Source organism: Fonsecaea erecta, assembly GCF_001651985.1.
Source record: "Fonsecaea erecta strain CBS 125763 chromosome Unknown Scaff7, whole genome shotgun sequence".
In the NCBI taxonomy this organism is placed as follows: Eukaryota; Fungi; Ascomycota; class Eurotiomycetes; order Chaetothyriales; family Herpotrichiellaceae; genus Fonsecaea; species Fonsecaea erecta.
The window spans coordinates 860,180-873,071 of record NW_017387250.1 but is presented as its reverse complement, the minus strand read 5'-3'; the positions used below and the strand labels follow the sequence as shown (position 1 = coordinate 873,071).

The window sequence follows — 12,892 nt, the reverse complement described above, 5'->3', positions numbered from 1 at the left end:
AAGGGCGGTCAGAAACAAGCCTCTGACGGACACCGCATGCTATTGGGCCGTTAAATTGAGGGGCTGTGTGAAGCCACCACGTTGGAAATTTGACACATATGGCGCCAAAGAAAGGCTCTGCCTCCGGCAAGAGTAACAAGAAGGCAACACCAGTCGTTCCCGACAGTGAACATATAGTATTCACTAAGCAGAAAAACGACAAAAAGAAACAGGAGCCGAAAGATTCCGACCCAGCCCCGCCCCGCCCCGACGTGAAAAAGATCATCGGAGGCGCTTCATGGACCGGCAAATTGCCTGTCAATCTGCTATCTGAGCATTGTCAGCGAGAAAAGTGGAACAAGCCCGAGTACCAGGGCCGTCAAGTTCCTGCAGCAGGCGGTGCAGACAAACTTCACCGATCGTGGGTTGTATTATCGAAAACGGATCCGAAGACGGGCTCCGTCACAAAAGTTCCCCCATTCCATCTCCCTCCGAGTCACGTCCATCTCGCAGACCAGCCAACAGCGCTTGAAGCTCGCCATTTCGCAGCGGCTTATGCTTTGTTTCGCGTGTCTAGCATGAAGAATTTGGCGATGGCATTGCCTCCAACCTACCGGGATCTCTGGAAGGGTGACTTCCAACGTCTCAAGGAAGAAGATATCAAAGAAGGTAGGGCGTGGAAATATGAGGCAGACCCGTTTGCCGCGGAAGCCAAGGGTCAAGAGATCAAGGCTGCGCTAGAAAAGCGAAAACAAGACGAAGCGCGGCAACCTCCCAAGATTGTAATGTCAGGTTTGCCTGGTTCGGGCTCCGATAACGTTGCGTCGAAAGCCTGGGATCGAGCACCGCGACTGGAGCTGGGACCGGAGGCTCGCACACGGACTGAGTCGTTCATCAGGTCTCGAAGCATCTGGAACCAGAATAGGCTTAAAATCTCCAAGGTGGACAGGGATAATATCGCGTCCGACCTATCCCGATCTGGCTTTCAACCTTCCCACGTCCAAGAAGCCCTCGCAAACTGTGGCACACGGGAAGAAGTGTTAGAATGGCTCCTCATTCATGTTCCCGAAGATTGCCTACCTGCGTGGAGCTTCCCCCCCGGTTACAATGCAGGAATCACTCTCGTCAGTAGCGACCTTGCAACGGATGCCAAGATGAGGCGATTGAGCCAAGGAGGCTACCCTAGCCAGCTCTGTCTTCAAGCCCTACGTGACAACGACGGTGACGAGGCTCTGGCATCAGAGGCTCTACAGTCACGTCTTGTACCATCCGAGGTCGAGCTGGTTGCGGATATAGAAAGCAACGCGCACCTTTGGGACGAAGAAATGCTTGCGTTAGAAGCTATACTTGACAGGAGATTCAAGCTGTCTGGTGCAAATCGATGTTCAATCCAGGCAGATCCCAACTCAAAGATCTCAGCCACATTTCACTTTCGTCGTCCAAGCTCCGGCTATCCAAACAGGTCGCCTGTTATTTCAATTGAAGCACCCCAAATACCGAGTTACATTCGCCTGAGTGCAACCAAGAGAGCGCTCATATATGCACAGGAGCAACTGCTTGGCGACTCGATGATATTCAGTTTATTGGAATGGTTAGAGAGCTCGATACCAAGCATCATCGACAATCCTGGAAGGCTAGGTGACTTGGAGATAACACCTTCGCCAGCGGGAAGGATGTTCGCGGTGACCCAGAATGCAACGTTGCATGATTCCAAACCGGCAAGAACAATGGGAAAAGTATACATGAAGGACAATCGATCCAGCCAAGCAATATTCGAAGCTTGGAGAACGCGACAGAGCTCGGCAACTCAACGGACAATGAATTCAGCAAGGCAGCGTCTGCCGGCATGGTCCAGAAAAGAGGAAATCACGAACGTGGTTGACAAATCGCAGGTGACTCTCATTACAGGAGAGACCGGCTCTGGGAAGAGTACCCAAGCGGTCCAGTTTATCCTGGATAACGCAATCGAGAATATGCGAGGCTCTTCCCTAAACATCATCTGCACGCAACCCAGGAGAGTCGCTGCTCTGTCATTGTCCGAGCGTGTCAGCGCGGAGCGATGTGACCGGGAAGGCCAGGAAGTGGGATACATCATCCGAGGAGAGTCGAAGGTCTCTTCAAAGACTAAAATCACCTTCCAGACCACCGGCGTGCTCCTTCGCCGCCTGCAGGGCTCATCTAGTATTAGCTCTGCCCTGGCGAACGTCAGCCACGTCTTCATTGATGAAGTCCACGAACGGTCTCTGGATACGGACTTTCTCTTGGCCTTGCTACGTGAGGCTTTACCCTCTTTGCCTCGTCTGAGGATTGTCCTGATGAGTGCCACACTCAACGCTGACATCTTCGCCGACTACTTTGGTGGCAATGGCGTTGGCAGAGTCCATATCGAGGGTCGCACGTATCCGGTCGAGGACTATTACCTGGACGACGTTGTCCGGCTCGTGGGAAATGAGAAAAGAGATCCGCAGCAAGACTCGGACGATGAGCCTGCTGTGGGAAAGGCGATCCAGAGCCTAGGAATGGGCATCAACTACCAGTTGATCGCTTCTCTCGTACGAGATATTGACATGCAATTGGGCAGCTCAAGCGGCGGTATTCTCATCTTTATGCCCGGCACTTTGGAGATCGAACGTTGTCTCAGGACATTGGCCGGCTTGCCCAATATTCATGGTCTACCGCTCCATGCTTCTCTGACGCCTGCCGAGCAGCGGCTAGTATTCAGACAGCCTCCGCCAGGCAAAAGAAAAGTGGTTGTCGCCACGAATGTTGCCGAGACATCAATCACTATCGAAGACATCGTGGCGGTGGTCGACTCAGGCAAGGTCAAAGAGACTAACTACGACCCGGTCACGAATATCGTGCGCCTTGAAGAGGTCTGGGCTTCCCAGGCTGCCTGTAAACAGCGCCGTGGCCGTGCAGGCAGAGTTCGGGCGGGGAAATGCTACAAACTCTTTACGAGGAACGTAGAAGCCGCCATGGCAGCCTCCCCTGCACCAGAGATGCTCAGGATGCCATTGGAGCAGCTGTGTCTTTCCGTCAAAGCGACTGGTTCGGCTCGCAATGTGGAGGAGTTTCTGGCAAACACTATCTCGCCGCCGGATGCACGGGCTGTCGCTACCGCACTAAAGACCTTGCGTCGGATGGGTGCGTTGGAGAATGATCGCTTGACCGGTCTTGGGAACTACTTGGCGATGATCCCTGCTGACCTGCGATGCGCGAAACTGCTCGTCTACGGCGTTTTATTTGACTGTACCGAGGCTTGTTTGACAATTGCTGCCATCTTGGCGACAAAGAGCCCGTTTTTCTCGCCGCGCGACAAAAGAGACGAGGCGAAGGAGGCGAGATTGTCCATGACCGCCTCGGACGGCGACCTGATTGTCGACTACCGAGCATTCGAGCTGTGGAAAGAGCTGTCTGCCACGTCGCGATACAAGGATGTGCAGAATTGGTGTTCGTCGAAATTCTTGTCTCTCCAAACTCTCCGCGACATTGAGTCAACTCGACAGCAGCTTCTCGATTCCTTGATCGAGGCTGGCCTGCTACCTACCACTTACAACGGTGATTCATCCCCCTACAACCGACAGAAGGGCAACCTCATGCTGCTACGGGCCATAGTCGCGGGAGCGCTAAGTCCTCAAATTGCACGCATCCAGATGCCGGACAAGAAATACATCGCGTCCATGAGCGGTGCGAAAGAACTCGACCCGGACGCCAAAACAATAAAATACTTCAACGAGGAAAATGGAAGAGTGTTTGTGCACCCGAGCAGTGTTCTTTTCGACGCCCAAGGGTTCTCTGGCAACGCCAGCTTTGTGAGTTACTTCACCAAGATGGAGACGAGCAAGACGTTCATCCGGGACTTGACGCCGTTGAACCCATACGGCCTGTTGCTGTTTGGTGGGCCACTCGAGGTCGATACACAAGGACGAGGGGTTGTAGTAGATGGGTGGGTGAAGTTGAAGGGGTGGGCCAGGATCGGTGTATTGGCCTCACGGTTACGGGCATTGTTGGACGACGAGCTGAGGAGGCGGATCGACTCTCCTGGCCACCTCGAAGGCGAAGACGCGGCAGACAATGGTGGGGTTTTTGATATTGTTCGACATTTGGTGGAGCTCAACGGGCAGGACAGATAGATATGAGACAAGACTAACCCTGCGAAAATTTTTCTCGGAAACAGGTTATGGACGACTCAGTATCTCGTACGAAGAGATAAGGACATAGCGAGGATAGGTACACGGTTGGCACCGGCACTCGCTGTGGCTTCTATTTTTTTGTCGAGCACAGTCTCTGGGTGTACAGGAGGTAGGAGTATCTCGGTTGAACGATAATGGAGCCAGTCCGGTCTGGCCGAAACCGTCTGTGGGCCGTGGCGTCGACGGCAATGTGACCAGCGCCTGTGGCTGCTCTATCATTCAGTAGCCCCGTGGGGCGCCAGCCGAAGCCACCAGTCTCGCTTCCGAACGTGTTTAAACGAGTTTGAATGTGGAGTGTTGGTGTTGATGGGGCTGAGACTCAGCTGGAGGATAAAGTGCCACAGACCGTTACTGGGTGTTTGTGAGTCTTTATTGTCTCTCCTTTTCATGTCCCACACACACATCTATTGTACTTCTGTCTCCTACTATTTGGGTCTCATGGCAGCCACCGGTGGAAAGCCGCTCGCCTACTCACCCGCTCGCAAGCCATCAATGCTTCTAGAGTTGTCGAGACCGGACTATTTGGGCCTTTCTGCCCACATGTTGTCATTTCACAGCTGCAAACTATGAGCGCCTCTTCATGACAACAATCGTTATTGGCCGTCCTTTCAAATTAGTCTGCCTGGCCCACGTGTGCCGTACCCTATATCTGGTAATGTGATGCCGATTGAGGAAGCCGGCAGACGCCGAGGGCTGCGTGGCCGGCGGTGGAAAGGAGACAGTGGACCGAATCAGGAGGACATGGAGTCGCCATTGTCTTTCACATATCAAAACAAGAAGACGTTCCCAGAAAGCTTGTTCGACCTTGTTTTTTCGCACACAACATCGAGTCCATCGACCCAAGAGCGAGCCAATTGAGCAATCATGTCGCCGCCCATGTCTCCCGTCGACAACAAGCTTGAACCTCCTCCCGTTGGCGTTTCAGTCGTCGAAGTCAATCCGTCGCTGAGCAGCCGCGATGGACCTGTGCCAGACTCTTCAGGTTTGACGCCCGCAGAGCAATGGCAACCGGGATTCCGCAAGCGATTTCCCTGGGTCGGCTTCGGATGCCTCGTCATGGTCGTGGTCTTCTCGATCGTAGCGATTGTGGTTTTGAAAGAGTCCAACGACAGACCTGTCTCATCGTGGCCGCAGAAGATGGCTCCCAACGTCGTCTTGTCCGTATGCAACAGCGGTGCCAGCGTCTGTATCGCCATCGCCGTGGCACAGGGCATTGCCGTGTCCTGGTGGAGGAGAGCACTGAAAGGCGCGACAATCGCGGATTTGCACAATACCTGGGCGTTTGGAAGCAGCATTGCGTCTGTTGTGTTGAACGTCAAGTATTTCAACATCGCCGCTCTTGCAGCCATCGTCACCAAGCTTACCATCATTGACGGTATCCTCTTCCAACGCTCCACCAGCACGTACCTCAAACTAGGACCTGAACACCCGGTCAACATCACGACGTTTCCCACGCCGCAGTTGCCAGTTACTGCCATGCTGAACGCTGCGGCGAACGACACGAGGATCTTGAACTATGCGTTCACCGGTGATATTATCAGTTGGGCTAACTCTGCTTATGCCCAGCCCTACCAACCCAATGGATTCACCGAGTGCGACGGCATCTGCAACCTTACTGTCCTTGCCCCTGGGTATATCGCTACATGTCTCGACGACCATGTTCAGACGCAACGTGTGGATCTGATCGGCGAAGCTGCGGCACACGTTGGCCCCAACAAGACCCATGCCACTGTCGAAACCGAAGTCTTCAGCCTCAGTTTCAACACCACCTTTCCCACGGCAGCGAAGAATTATACTTGGATCGGCCTCAACTTGACGTATTATTATGAAGACGACGAGGCGACGAAGACCCCGTCACAGATGTGCCCGGTCAAGATCAAAACAAAGCAGTGCGAGCTGAGAGAGGCGATGCTAAAGTATCCCCTCTACCTGGAGTTGGCCAACAGCACCACTTCGGAAGCGAACGACACGACTTCACAGACAAATGTGTATTTCGGGACCATTGACCCGGATTTTGGAACGCTGATTCCCGCGACCGATTACTTCGATTACAGCAAAGGCCAAATCCCGGGATTTGAGTTCCAGTGGTGGATTTCGAATGCTACATCATGGCGACCGACGAGCCTGGGCGAAACTCGTACGGGCGGGTTCACCCGCGCATTGTCAGATCGCTACAAAGCCACTGCATCGTTAATCACCATGAGCGACGACAAGGACTACAACTGGTACCTCTCCACGACGGGGCAGTTTTCCGGCACGGAAGAAGAATCCGACAGTACCCAGGGCTGCCCTTACACGTATCCCGATCCGATGACGGACCTCATGGTGGGCCTGAACACCCTGACCTTTCTCACGGCCGAAGATCTCTGGAACCGACCGGGCTACGTGGATACAGAGGTGGACTGGGACGTGTGGTCAAACGCCAGCAGGGTATACGTCGAAGCCACTCAGCGCAAACCCCAGGTGTATTACCAGACCAAATACGGGTGGATGTTCGGTGCCCTGGCCTCGACACTCGTCTGTGTCCTGCTCGTCCTGCCATCGTACTGGGGATTCTGGGAGCTGGGCCGCAAGGTGACGCTGAACCCCATCGAGGTGGCCAACGCGTTCCAGGCGCCAGCCTTCGCCCCAGCACACCCCCGGAGCGGGCTGGCGGATGATATCGTCAAGGTGACGGGAGAACGGGTGGTGAGGTATACGGTTGCTGAGGCGTCAGATCGTGGGGGAACTTATAGGATCGTTCCTCTTTGATGAGTAATGATGATGGTTGCGACAGAACAGACATATATTGCGTAGCATTATAATTTCATATTCTTTCAACTCACTGCCGGAATCGTTCTCCCTGATACTGCGCGCTCGATCCGGCGGGAAAGCCTGCCGTCGTGGGGAACATGGAGAACTCGTCCATGATGGACTGCCACACCTCGTCGTCCCAAAAACCGCTAACCATGTCTGTGGGCTGCCCCTCAGCGCCGCCGCCACCGAGTGCAGTTCCCCCTGGATCAACCTGCGGGGGCCGCTGCTGCTGCTGCTGTCCTACCGGCCCGGGCTCAACGCGCTTACGGACTCGCAGGTCGTTGAACGGCGTCATCACGTCGGCCATGGCGCACCTCGAGGTCAAGGGCTGACCCGACTGGCTGATTGGGAGCTCGTAGTCGGGCTCTCCGCGTGCTTCTCCTCCCGCTGCTGCTGTTGCCGCCGCGCCTTCACTTTCTTTCTCACACCGCTCGTGCCAGGCCATCAGGCCCGCCATGCCGCGCGTGAAGTAGGCCCAGACGTCTTTCTGGTCGGTGGGCACGCGGTCGCCGGTCCGGGTGAGCTCGTCGCCGAACTTGACCTTGGCGCGCTGCGCCATGTCGAGCACGTCCGCCTCGCGCTTGGCGATCGCCCCGTCCCACCCGCTCGTCGAGGGCAGGCGCGCCACCGTCGACAGCACGATCAGCGCGTACGCCGAGAAGCTGAAGAAGGCCGCCGGCAGGTGGCGCAGCGCGGGCCCCGGCACGCTCAGGAAATCTTCCAGGAAGGCCCGCGTCGCGGTCAGCAGCTCCCACAGCTGCGAGGCCGTGTTGGCCGTCGTCGAGTGCGCCGTCGTGCTCAGGTCGCGGTACAGCGCCACCTCGTGCATGATGATGGGCAGGACTTTCAGTTCGGCCATGAGCAAATCTGTTCGCAACGACGCAGCGTGGTTAGTGGAATCTCTTTCGCCAGTGTATATATATATATATACCCCGCCGGTGTTGACGGGTGACACCGCACTCACAATTGTCTTGTATGGATGAGAAGCCAGGCCTCGCTTCCAGGTCGGCGACCTCCTTCCGGAAGCCATTCAAGGACATCTGGACCACCGCGTCGCTCTGGAATCGAATCGAGGCATGTTCGCTGTACGAAAATCTCTCGCCGATGCGTTGCGCCAAGTGTTTGGCTTCGACGAACGCCGTGGCATATACGTCTGTGGGGCACTCCTGCTCGGCTTGAAGGACGTGGCAGCAGTGTTCAATCCAGTTGGTATGCCTCATGAGCAGCTCTTTGCGCGTCATCGCCATGCTTGACTGCGTGAGATCAGCTGAGCAAGAACCCAGAGCGCGGTACTCACGAAGAGCAGAGGTAGAAGCAGCCCAGAAGGGCACGGGTTTCGGCTGTCGACCTCTGACACTGTGTCGGCAAGTTGCCCTCCGCATTCAGCTTACAGAAGATACTTCCGATCCTCTGATCACGGTGCGCAGGGCACCGGTCAAGGTCAAGGTCCATGACCAGGGCGATCGCCATCTGGAGAAGCATAAAGGAGTTTTTCGCCAGGGGATTGAAGTGGTAATGGATCCAGCTCAGGTGCACAAGCAGCGCCTGTAAGATTTCGAGGCTCCTCTCGTTCCTGACCAGCACGCGTTCAGAGATGATCTTCTTCAACTCGGCCCCGAGTCGTCTCTGAACCATGTGCTCTGCTTCGAAACACGCCGTCACTATGGCCAGGAAGAGGACCGGCTTGTCCCTTCGCAGTGTAGCAGCATCGGTCTCTGGTGCGACAACGACGAAAGGGAAAACTTTCGTGTGAACTCGCTTGTAAGTTTGGAGGAGGGTGTCGGCGACTGACATGGTCAGGATGCCACTGTCGATCACATCGAATTGTCTGCCCTCTTCTGTGGAGGACGGGGCCGAAGACTGGATGCTCTGCACATGGTCACTGCTCTCTTCCTCTGTCGGTGCTGGCGTCGTGGTTAAGATCGTAGCATTCGTGCCACCAACGACAACGACATTCTTGTCTGGAGTGAGCAAGGTGAGGAGACTGTTGACCTTTTCTTCAAGTGCTTTGATCCTCCTATTGCTCATTTAGATCTGTCCCGGCAGAGTTGCAGACTGACATACGTGGCTTGCCTCTCCTTCGGCCGTCGGGGGCCATCTTCATGGAGACAGTCCCGCCTCAGCCTCCGGCAGCGGTCACAGACTTCCTGTCCACCACTGAAGGAACATTTCGCTTTGGCTTTGGCACATCGAACACATGCCTTCCGTTTTGTCCCAGAGAAGCCGAAATGATTCATTGCCGCCTAATTCTGAACGAGGCGAACGGGAACGGGAATGTCCCCAGGATAAATACCTCAGGCCGCTGGGGGGAGCGGGAAAGGAGTCAAATATCTCCGTTCAGGGGAAATGCGGTGGAGCTGTAACTCACGTGATAGACGCGCTGTGGCCCGTACCGCCAATCAGATGGCGTAGATGAACGGGCCGTTTTCTGTCCGGTGCCGTCTTGAGTCCGTGTCGATACTTGACTTCACTTCACTTCTCGCGCGGTGCCTCTTCTCTCTTTGCCCGTGTCTGTTCCTTGATCACTAATTATGCAAACATCTAATCCGTGCCTGTCATGTTGATTTCTCAAAAGAAGATGGCGCCATTTTCCCGGCGTCTTTCTGCTAACACCGCTCCCGCCCCAGACTGTTGCCGGTACGATGCTCGAGATGGACTCAGTCAGGGAGACAGCAACCCGCATATATCTAGACCTCGAACTCTCACTCTCCTGCTTCTATAGAGCTGCTGCCAGATCCCTCCACCGCCTACGACAATTCGTCTTGGTCTTACACTCGCAGCTGAGGTTTGTTCCAAGACCTCTTCACTGTCACAACGAAGCGCTTCTCGGCCTCCGACGACATGCTTCAACCAGACAAACCGGAGCAAGCCATCGCAGTGACAGTGCCAGTTACAGAGAATGTTGACACCATCGCGAGTGCCCAGGACGCCAGTAAGACCACAGAATCGGAGACGGCTCACCACTTGACCGGCTCAAGACTCTTCCTTGTTCTCGGTGGCCTCGGTCTGGCCATTTACTTGTTTGCTCTGGATATTGCAGTCATATCTACCGTATGTTTATCCCCTTCTGCTGCTCTAACGTTTTTCTCACGTCTAATGGTGCGCTGCAGGCGATCCCGACGATTACAGTTCAGTTCAACTCTACCACGGCCATCGGTTGGTATGGAGCAGCTTACCCTCTGTGCCTCTGCTCGTTGCAGCCTCTATCTGGAAAGCTGTATGCCAACTTTTCTCTCAAATGGACCTTCTTCGTCTTCGTCTCCATCTTCCTTCTGGGTTCCCTACTCTGCGGTGCAGCTGCTAGTTCCAACATGTTCATCCTTGGCCGAGCTATCGCTGGGACTGGGGGCGCAGGCATATTCTCTGGCTGTCTGTCCATCCTCGCCATCGTCACCCCACTCTCCAAACGTGCGCTCTACACTGCCGGCTTCACTTCACTGTTTGGAGTGGCCACAATCACAGGTCCCATCATTGGAGGAGCTTTGACAACGAAGGTATCGTGGAGATGGTGCTTTTTCATTAATTTACCTATTGGGGCGGTAACGCTGGTCGCGTTGGCTCTGTTCTTCAAGCCTCCCATTCGAAATTCCGATAAAGCACCTTTGCGAGAGAGGATACTGAACATTGACATCATCGGCTGCGCAATATTCATGCCAACCATCGTCATGGCTCTTCTGGCACTACAGTGGGGGGGCCACCAGTATCCCTGGAAGTCGGCCACGGTGATCGGACTCCTATGCGGCTTTGCTGGTTCTGCTACGCTCTTCCTCGTCTGGGAGCATCGGAAAGCCGACAAGGCCATGATCCCCTTCTCCATCCTCTTCCAGCGTTCGATTTTGCTGAGCTGCCTGTTCAGCAGCTTCATGTTTGGTGCGTACATCGTCAACATCTACTACATGCCTGAATGGTTCCAAGTGATCAAGGGGGCTAGTCCACTCCATAGCGGTGTCATGACTCTTCCAGCGGTTTGTACTCAAATCGTCGCTGCCTCTGTTTCAGGGTTAACCAGTGAGCGCATTCCCGATACCCGGATTTTGGTTAGGTTACAAGGGCTGATTCTTGTCTAGTTAATCGTACCGGCTGGTATAACCCCTGGTTTTTTATCGGCATCAGCTTCATGGCCATTGCGTCAGGACTCTACACATCTCTTACCACTTCGACACCGCACGCAAAATGGATAACCTTCCTGGTCTTCCAGGGCATTGGCGGAGTAGCTATGCAGGGACCACTTCTTGCCGTCCAAGCCGTCCTAGCGTCAAAACCTCAACAGATACCTGTCGGCATATCGACCGTGGCATTCTTTCAGTACTTCGGAGCTTCCGTGTTTCAGAGCATTGCCCTGGCAATTTTTCAGAATCAACTTGTCAAGTCGCTCAAGCAGCGTGCGGGCCTGGACAACAACCAAGTGCAGCAGTTACTGAATGCTGGATCGGGCCACGCTCGCAAGACGACAATAAATTCATTCCCTGAGAAGCTGGAGCGTGTCCTTTGGGCATACAACAAAGCAATCACGAATGTGTTTGTAAGTTCTGCACACCGCCGTAGAGCAAACCTCTCGTTTCTTTACACAGGGTATGAGCTAATAAAAATCGGATAGTATGCCTCGATGGCGTCGGCCATCGTAGCATTTATGCTTGCTCTTGGGGTTGAATGGAAAAATATCAAAGCGAAACCCGCACCTCGAAAGGGCGACGAAGCCGGAATTGAAGAGACGAGCAACGGCAGCGAGCAGCCTTGATAGATCGATGTCCAGTGTCGACAGAGGAAGCGGATGGAGCCGTGTGAACTCGCCGTTCGAAATCCGGTTGAACGAATCATTGCAGCACTGTGGGACGAAAGTTGCATCGCCCAAAGGAACAAAGAGCCTTGCACGCTAGCGTATTGTATTGTTTGCTGCTGAAACCCGCACGGACCACCGTCTTTATATGCCTGGGATCTCACTTCGCGGCTTCTTCACTCATACCTGGCGGCAACCTGTTACGTTCGTCGAACCGCCGGATGATTTGAACGATGACCAATTTCAATTTGTCCGACCGATGCTGTCACACGCAGCAAAATTTTCTCCCGGAGAGATAATGCGTCCCAACTCTTCTCGCCTCAACGAAAGCCTGGCTCATGCTCACTCTCTCCACGTAGTCCTGGCTTTGTCTTTTGACGATTCCTGCTGCTCGTGGTCGGGCGTCTTGCCTGTTGCGCGAGGCAGAAGTGTGCCACTTATTTCGTCGGACAAATCAAACCCTGTGTCTGAAAAGGCGGTTTTGGCTGGCCACCACCCAGGATCGCATGGATGGCGCATTGAGCGCTATCATTCCGACACGGCCACGCCTCCAATAGAAACCGGTGATGATCTGCCAGATACTACGTCCTACGGACCGGCCACTCTGCCTCCGAAAGTTCAGCCGGTCCTTCGACGGTGTTAGGCCATGGCAGCCACGACCCACCTACAACACAGCCATCTCTACCACTCATTACCTTTACCTACCGTACAGCGTCCATCCGGCATGATACCACGATACCAGTTACAGCCATACAGTGGTATGATGGACCCGCCGGTATTTTGAGAAATATAAAGTCTTGGACAACTTTTTGGTACCCAATCAATCCATGTTGTTCGATATGGAACAGAAGCACCGAAGGTTCTTTGTCGAAGACCACTGGAACAATACAATGATTTTCCCCCTGCTTTGTGCGCGACCGCATATATATGTATATTCACCCTGCCCGCGTTCACCTCGCCAGACAGACTCACTATTTTGCTCACCATTTTTGTGACTAGTTTCCTCAGAAAGTCATCTTTCGTTGGGATACCAGGCACAGTCACTCATTAGAACAAACAACAGTCGCTCGCATGACTCGAATCCCAATCTTTGCAGCATTGGACATCACACTCCTACCGAACCTCCCTTCTGGGCAACCGACCGCTC

General features: G+C 54.3%; 4 protein-coding genes across 4 annotated transcripts; 3 read left to right on the top strand and 1 right to left on the bottom strand.

The window, feature by feature from the left end:
• Nucleotides 1–98: 98 nt before the first annotated feature.
• On the top strand, nt 99–4,112 carry AYL99_08168 (hypothetical protein; the record flags this gene model as incomplete). Its single annotated transcript, XM_018839676.1, has 1 exon — nt 99–4,112. One exon carries the CDS (start codon nt 99–101, stop codon nt 4,110–4,112), a length of 4,014 nt encoding a protein of 1,337 aa, XP_018690797.1.
• A 924-nt stretch (nt 4,113–5,036) lies between these two features.
• AYL99_08167 (hypothetical protein) lies at nt 5,037–6,923 on the top strand (the record flags this gene model as incomplete). Its single annotated transcript, XM_018839675.1, has 1 exon — nt 5,037–6,923. One exon carries the CDS (start codon nt 5,037–5,039, stop codon nt 6,921–6,923), a length of 1,887 nt encoding a protein of 628 aa, XP_018690796.1.
• Nucleotides 6,924–6,993: 70 nt separating this feature from the next.
• Nucleotides 6,994–9,205, bottom strand: AYL99_08166 (hypothetical protein; the record flags this gene model as incomplete). Its single annotated transcript, XM_018839674.1, has 4 exons — nt 6,994–7,835; nt 7,933–8,216; nt 8,266–8,985; nt 9,033–9,205. The coding sequence occupies 4 exons, from the start codon at nt 9,203–9,205 to the stop codon at nt 6,994–6,996; spliced, it is 2,019 nt and encodes a 672-aa protein (XP_018690795.1).
• Nucleotides 9,206–9,809: 604 nt separating this feature from the next.
• AYL99_08165 (hypothetical protein) lies at nt 9,810–11,706 on the top strand (the record flags this gene model as incomplete). Its single annotated transcript, XM_018839673.1, has 4 exons — nt 9,810–10,019; nt 10,079–10,976; nt 11,036–11,490; nt 11,566–11,706. The coding sequence occupies 4 exons, from the start codon at nt 9,810–9,812 to the stop codon at nt 11,704–11,706; spliced, it is 1,704 nt and encodes a 567-aa protein (XP_018690794.1).
• Nucleotides 11,707–12,892: the final 1,186 nt, after the last annotated feature.